This window comes from Epinephelus lanceolatus, chromosome 14 (assembly GCF_041903045.1).
Source record: "Epinephelus lanceolatus isolate andai-2023 chromosome 14, ASM4190304v1, whole genome shotgun sequence".
NCBI lineage: Eukaryota > Metazoa > Chordata > Actinopteri > Perciformes > Serranidae > Epinephelus > Epinephelus lanceolatus.
In genome coordinates, this window is record NC_135747.1 from 19,747,177 (window position 1) to 19,763,098 (window position 15,922).

At 40.9% G+C, this 15,922-nt stretch overlaps 1 protein-coding gene across 1 annotated transcript in view; it reads right to left on the reverse strand.

Moving 5' to 3' along the window:
- Positions 1-1,550: 1,550 nt before the first annotated feature.
- The window catches only part of bard1 (BRCA1 associated RING domain 1), a 33,534-nt gene continuing 19,162 nt past the window's right edge, over positions 1,551-15,922 (reverse strand). The window contains exons 7-11 of the mRNA XM_033616226.2: positions 14,008-14,134; positions 13,748-13,880; positions 11,843-11,935; positions 4,800-4,897; positions 1,551-2,070 (exon numbers count right to left, since the gene is read on the reverse strand). Coding sequence (XP_033472117.2) covers positions 1,723-2,070; positions 4,800-4,897; positions 11,843-11,935; positions 13,748-13,880; positions 14,008-14,134 — 799 coding nt within the window. The 3' untranslated portion in view covers positions 1,551-1,722. The remainder of the gene's footprint in view (positions 2,071-4,799; positions 4,898-11,842; positions 11,936-13,747; positions 13,881-14,007; positions 14,135-15,922) is intronic.

Sequence of the window (15,922 nt, forward strand, 5' to 3'; positions counted from 1 at the left end):
AGCTGGGACGTGAGCTGAGCTTGACATTGTGTCCTGCCTGAACTAATGCTATGCTCAATTTTTAATTTACAAATAACAGCAAATACAAAACAATGGCATAAACTTGGCCATGTTGTGTTTAAGACAGAGTCAGGGGTACCTTAAGTTTTTTTTTCCATTACTTTAGTTGCTAAGGTCTTTTGTGCAATGATTAACTTACTGTAGAAATGCCTTAAGTACAAAAGCAACCAAGCAGAAAATGCTTAATACTCAAGTGAACATTTTAAGGAAACCTCGAGAAAGATTAGTGTTTTGGGCAACCGGTTTTATTTTAAGGAAACCTTACCTCTGATTTGAGAAATATCTTACCTCTGATTTGAGGAATATCTCATCTGTTTTGTGCAACTGTGAGCTTTCTATAAGCAGAACCCTTCAGAATAAAAAAAAAGTACAGTATTTTCCTGGGGCTGTGTGCAAGAGAAAATAAGAAGATACCAGTGCTTAATGGTTTTGTAATGCTCAGCGAGTTCAAGGGCATTACTCACAGGTTCATTCCTCCATTCTATTTCATTACAAGTCAGTCTGTGCTTCTATCTCGTCCGTACTACTAATTGCCTTCTCCCACCTCCCGCCGTGGACAAGAAAAGGGAAGCAATTTTATGCAGCACATAGCAATCAATAGCAATTAGGTGCATCCCTGACTAATCCCATTGAAAATGGCATCTTGGGAGATGGCCTGTAGAAGACGTCTTAAAGCACACATACCTTCAGGCCAGTGTTGATGGCGGGGGAACGTACACACACACACACACACACACACACACACACAGAGCCTGTGTACACAAAAGGTGGACACAGAAAGTGCCAGTGCTGTGACGGAACAATTAATTGCTTTGTTATTCCTATGCTACACTTTGTATTGAATCTCCATCGATCTTTTTCAGGGACCCACTCTCTCCATTTGTTTCAAACAGGCATTCTCAATTAGATAATTAGATAATTATCTCTTCCAGGTAAACTTATGCAGATTATGGAATGTATTTCCACTCTAAAACCACACATTAGAAACTGATCTGAGTGTGACACACGCGACACAAACAAAATGCCAAATTAACTAGAGATATGTGCGACAGATAAAACTGCATTAATTTGTCTTTTAAGAGTGGGATTGACCAAAGGCCGGCCGTGATGCAAGCATTGTACTGGAGTTCTGTGGTGAAAAGGGAGCAATTTCCCAGTAGATCTGCTTTGCAACCCTTACCTTTGGCCAGCAGCTTTGGATAATGACCGAAACAATCAGATCAAGGATAAAAGCAGCTAGAATTAGTTTCCTTCACAGTGTGGCTGTGAAGAAATAGAGAGAGGAGGCTGGGTAACTGGATGGAGCTCAGAGTAAAGTTGCTGCTCCCTCACCTCATCAGTTAAGGTGGTTCGTGGCATCTGATAAGGATTCCTCCTGGACGCCTCCCTGTGGAGGTTTTCTAGGGGCGCCGAGCAGTGAGGAGCACCTTGAGAACCCACCATGTGAGAAACATTATCACACTGCATATAAATAAAGAAACAACAAACCGTGCAGATTAGCACTTTAATTTCAGATTTAAAGAGTCACAGTGTTTCATTATTGTTAATAAGACTCATGTGGACTTAATTACTGTGTATTGAAACAAACAAACAAACACATGATGACCATACTCAAGGACAAATGAGATCTCAAAATGATTATTGATTTTATGAAAAGCTTGTTTAGACTGATGTTTGAGGGTCCGGCACGGGGAGGAGGCGGAAGGCTGTGATGCAGTCGATAAGCCAGGTAGAAGGAGCCCGCCACACCTTACCTCGCCTCACTACTGCTGGCTTGTGAGCTCCCTGGGGGTCAAAGATGATGTACTGCGTGCAGAGGGCCTGGTCAGAGCCTGGCAGCGCATGGTATGCGGCGGCACTCAGGGTCTGCGTCACATCGCTGTCGGGCTTGGGCTGCCGGGTCAGGAGTTGACCTCCTCCTTCCCGGAGCAGCTTGGTGAGCTCGTCTCTGGGAGGCGCCTTAAAGGAGCCGAGCAGGAAGAAGAAACAGCCATCGAAGAGCGGTGGGAGCTACGAAAGATGAACGATTAGAAAGAACAAATTGAAGCATTAGTGAAAACGTTTAATGAAATCTAAAGACGATTATTATATTCTTCCATTAAAACAGAAGGAAAAAAAACAGTCCTTGTGAGAACAGTGGCAAATGGATTAAAGTCTCCCCCTTTTGTTCACGATGAACTTAAATGCTGATTCATTTCTTTTAAATCTAGGCTCTCAAATTGCCAAGTGTCTGTGTGGAAGCTTTGTATTTACTTCTTTGCGGCAGAGCCAGGAGACATTTTTATCAGCACCATTCTCCAGGCAAACTCTGAACCACTTAGCATTGCTGTTTAAAGCAGCAGTGAATTAGGCCGCTGGAGACTGTTCTATTCACGGCATCAATGAGCCCAACTGTTCTGTGGTGTAAACTGGCTCCCTCAAGAGTTTCTAGTAAGATCGTTCTTTGACTACACTTTGGTTGGATTTCACTTTTGCTTGTGTATGTGTGTGTGTCCTTAATGTATGATGATTGATGATATTTTTTTTTCCTAGAGTGGACATTTTACTCTGCACAAGAGGGAAGCAAACAGAAGAAACCTACAGTCAGGAAATCCTCACAAACACTGTATTCATCTGCTTCTTAAGCCTCTCAAAACACTGATATCTCTCAGGAGATACAAAGGTATTTGCTCACAAAACAATGCATATTGTAAGCATTCAACCTCTGACTTTTTCACATTCCATTGCTTTACTATACTGAATCACAATGGTGTTTGAATTGTTGATATTAATCCAAAGACAAAACACTGATGTCCAACTGTAATCAAATTTCTACATCTCTATGTAAACTAGCTACACTAAAAGAGAGGCACCTTCAGCAGCAGGTACAGCCTTGAGTGTGTGTAAATAGGTCTGTATCAACTTTGCCATCTAGACAATGCAGCGTGTCCCCATTCTTCTTTGTAAAATGGCAAAAGCTCTGTCAAGTTTCATGGGGACTGGTGAGGGAGCCGCAATGTTCAAGTCCTGCCACAAATTCTTATTTGGACTGAGGTCATGACTCTGACTTGGCCATTGCAGGACGTTAATGTTGTTGTTTTGAAGACGCTCCTGTGTGGCTTTGTTTGGAGTTGTTGTCTTTCTAGAAAATAAATCCTCGCCCAAATCAGAGTTCTCTTAGAGACTGCAGCAACTTTTCCTCCGGGATTTTGCTAGAATTTCCCTGCATACAAACCTCACAGAGCCTGCTGCAAAGGAGCATCCCCCACAACATCGTTCTGATAACACCAGAGGCCTGTACTATGAGGCAAGTTAGCCAGGATATCTTTCTGTTATCTGAATTCACTAAACCTAACATTGGCTGTTTGGATAACCACTAACATGAAGCTGGTTATCAACTAGCTCAGTCAACTCTTGGGTTTTTATATCCAGCCACGAGCGCATTCATGTAAAAGAGGTGGGGCTCATATTTACGAGAGGCATCGTCAGAACCATGGATGATGTACTTTATATTACACAAGTTAAAACAGTGATACTAATTGCAAAAATTTAGGAACAAGCAGGGTGGAGGGCACGCACATCCGAAAAAAACTTTTACAGGTGCTGGATCAAAAGGTCAAACTAAAGCAAGAGTCAGACAGAGGCTCTGCACACTGGACGAAAAGCTCCCAGCAGTTTTAATTCAATTTTAAGACGTTTCGATCTAACAGAGATCTTCATCAGGCAGGCATCAGGCCTCAATTAAAACTACTGGGAACTTTTAATACAGTGTGCAGATCTTCTGTCTGGTTCTTGCGAGAATTTGGAGACCGCAAAAACTATTTTAATCTTACAACAGAATAACAAAATGCAGAAACGCTAGAAATAACAGATATTAAATAAGGCTTAAAATAGATTAGGTATTATTATGACTTAAGGGAGCATTTTTTTGTTTAGCTTGTTTAGTTGGATGATCAATTGTTCTAGATATGTCACATAAAAATTAAAGCCAGACTAAATATGCTACCTAAGTAAAGAGTTGAAAAGTAATTAATGACTGTTGACGTCTCTCTGACCAAATGTTACATTTCTAATTACAGGAGCCAGTTATCAGCGTGTGGATTGTTTTTCTATAAAAGACAGTCTTGCTCGGGTGCAGGTTAGCTGTTCAACATAAGTTACCACATTGATTTGAAAAGTGAACTAGCTTGTACCCTTGAAAACCCTGAGTTATCCCTGACGTTACCTTGCTAACAGCAAATCCTGCTTTGTAGTACAGGCCTCAGGCTTTCAGGTGGGGATGTTTTTGGTGTTTGTTCTGCTGGTGTATGGTGTTTGGATAACACTAAACATAGCCTTGGATAGTGTGTATAACCCTGCATTCCCTAAATGGTACTTCTCTGTTTGTCTTTGCGCATGTGTTTGTGTCCATGTGTCTAAAACAGTTGGCTGCAGGATCAATGATATTCTGTACTTTATAGGTGGCATGGCAAAGGAGGTGAATACTCCTATTATTAATTATTTTGTGTTTTACATTTCTACATTTTGTGTTTCTAATTAATTCATTGAGAAATTTTCATTCTGTTTCTCTCAATTAGTGTCAAAAAAAGACGTTTCAAAACAGAAAACATAATAAAGTCCAAGGGAGTTCTTTTAATGGCAGTCTATGCTGCTATAACCCTGCGTCACTGTCTGGAAAAGGAAATCTTCCCCAAGGACAGCGGGTCTAGACAATCTATACTCATCTATTTCATGTGTTTGTTTGTATGCTTCTCATTTACCAAGCTACATCTGTTGACACGACTGCGCTGGGGGCCTTCTCCCGCTTCGTGCTCGGTTTCGGGTATCCACTTGCCTGCCTGCAGACATGCCTCCACCCCTGGCATCAAAGAGAGAGAGAGAGAAAAAAATTAAAGCTACAGCTAATTATGTTGACTTGAAAGAGTGTGACAAGGCAATTGCGAAGGGAGGATGACAAAGCTCATGTCTGTTTTATCGCGAGTTGGAAGATTTCAAGTATTGGCAAAGCTGCAGTTGTTGACAGAGAAAGATGCCCACAGCATGATGGAGTTAATGATGCAACCCTCGTTTTAAGTATCTCAAGCTTAAGCAGAATTCGAGCATCATCTCTTTCTCTCCGTCTCTTGAGCTTTTACGGAGTCAAATTAGAACTGTGTGACAGCCAGCATCCCGGCATTTTTGACTTCGAAAAGAATCTTTTGTTCTAAATCCTTACATGAAGCATCTTGAAAGACAGAAAAGTTTCATAAAAAAAAGTATAGGCAGATACGGAGGAAAAAAGTCACACATTTTAATGACCCCTCACTGTCACAGATAAAAAAAATGCCTCTGAACATGACAGATCACAGTGCTGCTGCTCCCCGTAAGCATTCTATTACTGAATATCATATGTTTGGGATATATTAAAAAACACACACACATACACACACGCACAATTTAAAAGTTATAAAACTGAATACAGTGAAACTAGATTTGGTTAAAAAAATACTGCAGTTTGCTGTTAAATAAAAATATAGAGGATGTGAAACAGATCTGTGCAGGCTTGGCCTGAATAACTATTTTGCTTATGAAAGTGCAGAGACTTCCAACTGTGACGGATGCAAACTGTTCCACAGACCTAATACACATCTGCAAAAGCCTTGTTTCCACCAGGCGGTCAGGTTCAGTTCAGTTCAAGTCATATCAGAACAGTTATTTTTGCATTTCCAGGGTCAAAAGTTGTGGATGGCCCCAAAAGAACAGTTCCATTTTGTACTGTTTTTTCGTCACCTCTCTGTTGAGGTACCTAGCACACTAATTCTATCCTAAAAGTGGAGGTAGAAACACTGCAGTCTGCTGATTGGTCAAGAACATATACGGTTAAACTGTAGCATGTTACGAAATATAATCGTTACACTCTTGCTCTGCTCTAAACACTCCAGCCTGTTCTTTTCTTTGTTCTGAAAAATTTGCATTGTTCCATGGATGGTCAGCGAGGCACAGATTTTCCTTTACATCATCAGTGAAGAGGAAATACAGTGACAGCTAGATGGAGGAGTGACGCTGCTATTGCTCTGGTAACAACCCTGTCTACATTAAGAGTACTGTCTGCAGTGTGCAAAACAGAACTATCGTTAAGGTACACATCCATACAGGTTACACACAGGTCCAAGGTTACTATAACGAAAGTGTTTGGTGGAAATGCGGCCAAAGTGTCTAAATGTTGCAACACCCACACATCAGTGTCATCTATTTCACCTTCAGCTGCAGTTTAGTGTTTCACACAGTTGCTTCCAGCTGTAAGACATAATGACATGAACAGATAAGGGTAAATGTGTGTGTGTGTGTGTGTGTGTGTGTGTGTGTGTGTGTGTGTGTGTGTGTGTGTGTGTGTGTCCACCTTGTCACAATATAGCCCCAGAAATATAGACACAGTAAATGACACCCGTACAGTACATACACACACACACAGTCTCCAGAACGTGGGGTGGAGTGTAATTACATTTCTTCACCCCCCTTAATTACAGTGTTTCATTCACAGGGACCCTGCCAGAGACGTGGGCAGAGAGGAGGGGAGATACTGGGGTTAATCGCTCCGGACGATGGCGCTTATTGCTGAAGCCATTAGCACATTTGCTAATTATGCTCACAAAGGCTGAATGCAGAAAACATCTCAAACCCCTTCCTTCCTGAGTCGATGAATGAATCAACAGCCAGATGAACCCACTTCCTTTATTAACCATGAAGCCAACTGGAGCAGTGGTTGTCCTCCCATTATAAGGACAACCACTGGGGACTGGGGTTTGACTGTGGTACTATAACTCATTTTCTATCAGTATTCAGTATCCTAAAAACCAACAACTGCAGTCAGGTGTGCAAAGGTGGCAAAGTGGCAAAACGCCGGCCCACAGTTGAGTCCTGGTTCAATCCCTCGTAGCAATGCCTCTGGCAGGGCTGTGTGTCTAATGGGGCAGGTGCCGGGTGAAGCCTCTCGCTGGCAGCCGAAAAGAAGCAACTAAAACTTGTATGTATTGGGAGGAAGCACATGGGTGCACACATCCTCCCTGTGCCAATGATGGGAGTAGCAATGACAAGAACTAAAGTGCAGGGAAATTAGCCATCACAAATTGGAAAATAAAGAGAGGAGAGGAAAAAAAAATCTTTAAATATATATTAAAGGAACAGTTCAACATTTAGCTTTTAAAGCTTTGCCTTCTTTTCAAGAGTGAGATGAGACGATCGATCTTGCACTTTATGTCTGTACTTTAAGTGCAGAGCTGCAGTCAGGACTTGGCTGCCCTGCTTCGCAAAAAAGGCTGAAGGCAGGGGGGAACTGCCTAGCTCTGTCCAAAGTGAACAAATGTGCCTGCAAACTTAGGTACACAATGTATCTTATTTGTTAAACCTATAAAGAACAGAAATTCTAAAAAAAAAATCTATCTGTGCAGAACGTCTTTGCAGCATCTATAGCGCAGGACTGCAAAGACAGACAGAGTGAGCACAAGTTTTGGTTTCTTTATAGAAAGTAATCATTAATGGTAATAGTTTTTTGCTCCCCTTGAAGCCACAAATTGTCCACAGGTTACACAGATGAGATACAACCTGTTAATTAGTGAGCTTTAGAATGGATTGATTTGTTTCCAATGCCTTCGGTCTTTATGCTAAGCTAGGATAAACACATCCTGACTCCCGCTCGGACATTTGATCTAATATCCATCTTCTGACCTCAAATAAGTGTATTTCCCAAAATGCTGAACTATTTCTTTCAGCTACAAGTGCACGATAGACACAAGGATCCAAACCCTTGTTTGACCCTCAATGAATGCTCAGTTGAGACTTTTAGCCGGATCGGGGCCATGTTACGCAGAATTAAGGGTGCTTTCACACCTAGAGTTCACTTGCTTTGGTCTGTGCATAATTGCCTAGAGTTGGTTCGTGTTCTCACCTGAGTTTGCTTGTAACCGCACCAAGACCACCTCTTCAAGAAGGTCTCGGCCCGGATGTTTTGGTGTGCACCCAAGGGCGATTGCTGTGTTCACACCTGCCCAAACGAACCGCACTTAGGGGGCAAATAAACTTGAGTTCGATTGAACCAAACTAAACAGGGCAGGTGTGAACGCACCCTGAGTTAATTCATAGATTCACTTTTCGGGAAAGGTTTTAAATACAACACTGGAGCTGCATTTGAGGGAAAATGTGTTACACTGCCACAGAAGACCAATAAAGAGGTGAGCTCCGGCTCGGCCTAGTTGACAGCGACGGCACACAAAAGCAGGTAACACTGAGAACTCAGCTGCACACATACAAAAACAAGGACAGAGACAGATAAGATGCCACAGTGATTGTCATGGGGGAGACAAGCTGTGTCAAGTGCTCAGCCTGCGTGGAGAAAAGAGAGGGGGAGGGGCTGAATATGGTCCAAACACAAAATCTTATACAGTGACACAAACACACACCTCAACACACACATTCAAACTTGAAATGGCTTACTGGCAGAGAAGGAGACAAGCGTGCGTGCTGTTTCACTCTACATACACACACACACACACACACACACAGAAGAGATGCTACTGACGGATACACCAGTCAAGGGCACACCAAGGTGCCAGAAAACTCTTTGACAACAAGTCTCTTTTTACTTCCCCTAAAGCCGACTTCCTCTGAATATCTGCTTGCTGACTTGGTTCAAGGATGCCAGGGAGACTGGCTGGGAATAGCTAAATTTTTGCTAAGTATTCATCTTGCAATAAATCAAACAGGAAAAGAGGGTTAGCCATCTTTTCATCGCTAGTGATATTGAAGCCTTGAGGCGCATTGATTCCGAGATTCCTTCCCCCAGTCACCCATCCACTCTGTTTGGCTGTCAGATATGTAAGCAGGTGTGTGCACAGGTGTGCACGCAGCATAAGGCACAAAACAATTTACCTGAAATTTGCTGGATGCAAAATGTTCTTAATGTTTCCCCGGACATTTCATATGTTGCAGAAAATAAAAAGTACTGCCTTTAGTCCTTATTCCAAACACAGACACTGATTTCATCTGAAAGGTGGCAGGAGAGAGGAAATACAAGATCGAATGTACATGTCTCAGAGTAGTTTGGTCACGAGGGAAAAATCACATTGAAGCCGGTATGACGGTAGCATATAGAGAAGCCAAATAATAAAAATGTCCTCGTGTTTCCAGTAAAGTTTGCATGGCAAAGTCACAAACTGCATATCATCAAACACAACTCCATCGTAGGCTTTTCTGATACAGCGATGGCAGGTAAAATGTTCTCTGGGATTCAGAGAAGAGCACAAAACCCATAAAATTACTCCAAACTGCTTGTGCAGCACAATCCATTTGTTCTGCACTGTAGTTCCAAGAGTCCAATATTTACCTCCTCGGTTTTTCACTTGTCCTACTGCATACTATGCCAGCAGTCACCTCACTGCAGCAAACATAACTTCAGATGCAGATAGAAATACTCTTTCCATGGTTAGAGCAACCCTGAATGACTCAGTCAACTTAAAACAAACATGACCTTGGAGGAAATCAAACAGCAACATTTATCAGTTGTAAACCTGCTGCCAACGTAAGCTGATTATTGAGTTGCTCAGTTAGCTGGGTTGTCAGATCTAATTAGGAATGTGTTCTCAAGACAGAGGCGATGCTCTGAATAACAAGCCAATCAAATGCAGCATCAACAATGTAAATCTAAGATTATGTGCCTGATGTGTGTTCTGACCTGGGAGCAGTTGCCAGGCAACAATCAGAAACATTGCACCCACACAAAAAGTAGTCTGCCACATAACCCCAAACAAAATGGTGAAGAGTTGTTTTTACACTTTGGGTTCTGTATGAATTAAACAAGTGACTGGTTTTGTTCGTATAGTGTGTGGAGAGCAACAATTTGGCCAAAACAGCACACTAATATTATGATTTAAAAAACACTTACAATACCCAAATCTAGAGGAAAATCTTGCAAGATTATCTTTAAAACCATTACGGCGATATGGATATCTCAGTATTTACAGGCTGACTGGCAATACACGATATGTATCTCTACATTTTCTACAAAATGGCCGACATGTTTGCAGTTGCAAGTCAAAGCCACATTTGAGATGTCACAAGCCTTTATAAAAACAGACTGGGATTTTTAACGTGACTATAAGAGTATCAAGTAGGCCTAAATCCACTGTAGCTTGGAACAATAAAAATCTTTGTGGGGGAGTTAAAAAGTCGTTTTCCATGGTCTTTCAAATGAATCTAGTGCTGAAAATGATTTCAATCCTTTTTTTAATCTTAATTATGCACAGAGCATCAACAGAGAGGCTGAGGGAGGGAAGGAGCGAGACACTTTGTCCGTGTTATATACGTCTTGTATATGATACATCTGTGTTGTCAGTCCTCTTTTTGAAACATGTCTGTCCCCTGCATCCAGGCACTGTCTCAGTGTCAAACTTTAGACTACAACTACCAAGAAGAATGGCAACGCGCCATGATCCACCTCACACACAAACTAGCAGCTCAACACTGGATTACACGTGTGCTGCGGTAACTTCATTCATCTCACACACTGATTTAGTGTAGCACGTGCAACATATTGGCCGATGTCTCACTGACTAATGAACAGACAGATAAAACAGACGAGCAGCTCTGTGTCTCTCTGAATGTTACTGGAGAACTTGTAAGTGAGTGAGTGAGTGAGTGAGTGAGGCTGTGTGGAGTGTGAGAGAGAAGAGATGCATGCTGGTACATGTTCTGTAACGCAACTTGACCCTATATCCATATAAACGGTGTTGTCTAAATTTATATTTTGCTTGAAAATATATCTATATATTGTACATAGTTGTTATATGGCCCAGCCCTAAAAACCATCAACAAAATCAGGTCTTTGCTAACGATTGTCGGGAAAGGGGAATCAGGTCCAAAATCCGCTTGATTCTCATGTAGTGTATACCCAGCATAACTCTCGATAAGAAGGCAAATACGCTTATTTGCTGAAATGTCAAACTGTTCCTTTAGGCAATAAATAAGTAGGCTTGTTAAGTAGCCTAGAGTGAGTATGAAAAATACATTAATAACTGACATTTGTGCTCCTTTGTCTAATGTTACAAACTACTATGAATAACCAAAGAGCTGCACACACTTAAAAATGACTCTGAATTTGTGGAAAATGCTTGAAGAAAAGCTACAAAAACAAAAAGGTTGATGTGTGAAATATTTCTATTCACACTTATGTCACTGACCTATGTCGTGTTATCCTGGGATGCAGTGGTGGAAAAGAATGTTAAAGCCAGTTTCACTGAATTAATGACTGTCAGGAATGAAAGAAGCTGAGTGCTACACATACCCAAATGTAACTGTCATTCATTGTAATAGTGAACCCTAATCTCCAGGGGATAATTAGGTAAATATTTGAGTTTTGGGTCTATAGTTAAAAATGATTTGGCTGAACAATACTTGGATTTGAAACAACATGAAGCATTTGGATTTTTTTTACTTTTTGGAAAACATACGGCCATGTTTGCAGCCACAGCTGCTGCTTTAAAGAAAGCTGTCACCAGCTGTGACTGTGTGGTCATAGACTTCACTTGTGTTTTGACTGCAGTGAAGGTCAGCATGGTATAAATAACAGAATCCACATTTTGGGGTGAACTCTTCCATTACAGTTTGAAACAGAGCCATGGTGAGCTTAGGCAACAGCCAACATTTAGGATATTTTGGATAAAATCTGCCTCAGTGTCACTACAGTAGGAAATACAGCAACACTGTTTAACATGACATCCAAAAATAGCCCCCGCAGAGAACTACTCCAGCTGACGGCTCACTCCATACTCACAGCTGAATTTGACAACCCAGCAGCCAGCAAGAAGACCCAGGAGGGTGGAGATGGTGGTGGGCATGTGTCCTTCTGGCACCACGACATGGCTCACTGGAGGAAGACACAAACACAAACAACAGCCAAATTGAAAAGGTACAAATGAGTTGTGCTCCACAAACACAACAGATGCTGCTTGCTGCTGTCCTTGTGACTCAGCGTGACTCAAGACTGAGCCGCAGACAGTTCAGCTACAGAGTGTGTGTATGTAAATTATTGGTGCAAATTCAGATAGCTAGATAGCCAAAGCGCTACAAGATAATAAAGTTATAACATGTTCAAAAGTGTGTTCAACTTCTGTTCCACATTTTGGATACTGTTTTTTAGACACTGCTTTGATTTTTCTCCCAGCTCTGGTTAAATGAGCCATGAGCATGACTCCTGTTCCTCAAGACAAAAACATTAGAGCACATCCTAACTTGTTCGCTGACATGTCTGGTGTTCGACGACATTGCTGGTGCTACTACCAGGAGCTATGGTCTGTAGAGACTATTATCAAGGACTTATAGCCAGACACACAGGCCACTAACTTTGTGTAAGTGTAAAGGAGCCTCAGCTGCCTGGAGACACAATTAGGCTGAAATTGCAAGGCAAGGGTGTCTAATGTAAAGTTGTAATATATATTTTTTTTTTTTCCATCAAATACATCTACTGATGTACTTGAACACTTGAGACGCCCCTGCCCTGCTCATCTGGAGAAACAGAGTTCTTGCAGTATATGGTATCACCATCTTAGTTTAGTGAGTTTGCCTGCTAACATTTGTGACTAATATTTAAGGCTTTGATTCCTGCTTTCTCCGCCGAATATAGCGCATTTCTCATTCAGTTAGTAATTTGTTTATTTTGCCTTGGTGAACAGGTAAGCTTACTGCAAACCTTCCATGGCAGTACATGGCAACACAACAAAAGGCCATGCAACAGCTTATTTCATGAAATGCTTTAGATGATAATTAGAGGTTAATTAAAATTTAAATAGAAGCTTATTGCCTCTTCATTCAACATGTGAGCGTGGTTGACAAGTACAAAATGAGCATAATTATATCTCCAGGGCAGAACCTTCTTACATTGCTCATTGACCGTGGATTTGCGTGGATTTGTAGCCTCGAGTTCAGAATGTAAAAAACATTTTCTGAAAGCACAAACTTTCACCCTTCCGGTCAGAGGCGGTAGAGTTGTGAGAAACACTTCTGTTTTTCATTAGTGCTTATTCATCACCCTGACAGTACCTCCAAACATTTTATGAGGAATGATTTCAATTACTTTTGCTCTCTGGTGTTCTCCCAGCCATTACTATGCAACAGTGAAGGAGCTGCTGTATCACAATGATGTATACAGCTCTAAAAGCACTTGTTAGTTACTGTTGAACCATCATGAGTGATAATGCTCAAGCTTCTTCTGTTGCCTTTTACAATAAAAAGGGGTCTGTGTGAGATAGTAAAGCCTGTAAGGCTTGGCTCTGGAAGAAAAGTATCATTCAGATAAAAATCCCATCTCTATGGTGGTAAAAAGTACTGTATATAACAAACACTATGACCAAGGAAAGAGACTGTCTCATGACTACAGATCCTTTGGGTGCTTGAGCTTGCAGTTTACCCATCTACTACATCTTTTAGTTGAACAGGGCATCCAAATGATGGTTGATTACCTATCGGAGTGTTTGGCAGTGAGCAAACTTACCAGGGTCCCAGTGAAGCAGCAATTGGCTGGTAGCTGCTGTTAATTTGCAGTGTTGCTCAGAGCCCATGTGTCTCCAGCAACAACATTAAAAAGCAATCATATGCTATCGGTATTCTAAGAGCCTTCGTCTGGAACGTTAAGGAAGTTTAAGCCCCCTGAGGAGGTGTCTCTGCACCGCACAAACACTACCTGAGCCAGAAAAGGTGTCCGCCATCCTTCCTCCCAGTAGCTCTCCCAGTTTGGCCACTTGGAGCTGTTCTGGCTGTGCCAGCTTGCTGGCCAAAAACACCAACATTTCATCCCTCCTCCCACAGTCGCTCACCTAAGAAAGGACAAAAAAACATGGTTTAGAAATTTCTAGGCCTGTAATGCAAAAATATTATTACTCTGAGGTTAACAATTTGTAAGGTAAAAAAGAAAAAAGAAATCACATCTTCATACAGACGTACCACAGATAGACTGGCTGAGGGGCTCAGAGATGCGTTAGCACTTTGGATTCCTTCTGAGGCTTCCTGGAAAATCTCCAGCATCTTCACACTCACTGCGTAATCTGCAGGCCGCTTTCCATGCAGATTACTGTGAAGAAGAAAATTCAAAAAGATAGTGTGTCAGTGTCTCACAGGATGCATACACTTGTGTATTCATGCGTTAGCTGCAATGCAGACCATCTGGTGACCAAAGGGACAGTCAGACATGTTAAAACTGATGAGCAATACATGACAGCATACTGACAAAATACTGCAGATAGAGATGTACCAATCATATGGCCAGTGACTGGAATCAGATGGCTTTCATCTTGACTGACCATAACCTGTGACTGGCTGGGCAGTTTCGTGCACAGTGGCACAGACAGCAACCAACTTGGCCACACTTTGTGCTTGATTTAACAACTTATAGGGACCCTCTAAGCAACTTCATTTTTAAAAAGCAACTAGCGGCAAATTTAGTGACTTATTCATACCATCAGGGGAAATGCGAAAAATATTTAAATATACTTTTTTGTAATCAATTTCCATGCATGCTGCTCAGAGTAATGGCAGCAACTGGCTCTTCAGCGTGAGAACAGCACTCACCACAGAAGTGGGAGTTAATATATACAGTACACACACCTTTACATTATTTTAAATAGATACCAGTTGAGAAGAGTTTTATATAAAGTAGCTATATACATTGTTTTACATAGATAATAAAAAGTTGACTCTATATTTCTCTTATTCTTCTCTGATAAGTAAATAATTTATTGAAGCATATATAAATCTTTTGCACCTGTTCTCTTTTGGGAAAGTAAAGCATGTCAGATAAAGTGGGATAACCTGCATTTCATTTTCAGTTGGAGTTTATTTGTACAAAAAGCTCTGTCCAGTGACCTGGAGCATTTTTTTTTATTTTGAGATTTGCTTGAGTGAGAGCAAAGGAAGATCCAGAAACCTGGTGCAGTTTTGGAGAAAATATAAAAGTTATTTAATAGTCTGTTTTGTTATAATCATACAAATGAACTTTTCATTAAAAGTTACAAAAATGTCTGTGTATGCTGTCAATTATAGTTCTTAGAGAAAAAGGGAAATCGGAATGGGCCAAGAAAATTGCAGTCAGTTGCCTCTACTTAACAATTTAGTAATTATATTTACTTCAGTTCACCAAAAACTAAAAAACAAGTTAAAAGCAGATCAAAATGTGCAGCATGGTACTGTTGTGTAGCTGCACATATCTTTCCCTCTTCAAGTGGCTAATGATTTTTTTAAAATTAATCAGTACCTAATTTCATTTGAAACACATTATGTAAAGGAGAGTTTATGTAGCTAGGCCTTTTGACTCTGTATGACACATGATATGATATATGATACTGTTGATAAACCACAGTTGATGATTATTTCCATTTTTCTAAAAGAGATGTGTAAATTAACACTAACTAACCACTGCTGGAACTGAGGCGGAAAATGCAAAGACCTTGAATTGATTTTAATTCCAAAAATTTCACTTCACACTACATGCTCAACTGACTAGTCTATTGTGCAGAAAATCATGAAAACAAGAAATAACACAGAGAAATCCAAAAGCCAAATTACAGGGTTTTACAAAAAAGGTTACAAATTGATATATGTTTACAAATAATAAAATAATAATAATGATCATAATAAAAGACTTTATATTGCAGAGGTGGGGGACTCAAGTCACATGACTTGATTAGAGTAACCCTTAAAAATTTGAGGATTTGAGACTTGAGACTTGTGTAATGAATATTTGCATTTTCCTCAATATTGGGAAGTTATGTTTTGCTTTTGAAACATGATTGGGTGATATCTAGCGCAATGGGTGCAAACTTGACAACCTACTAGGGCGCAGCAGACCAGCGACCACCAACGT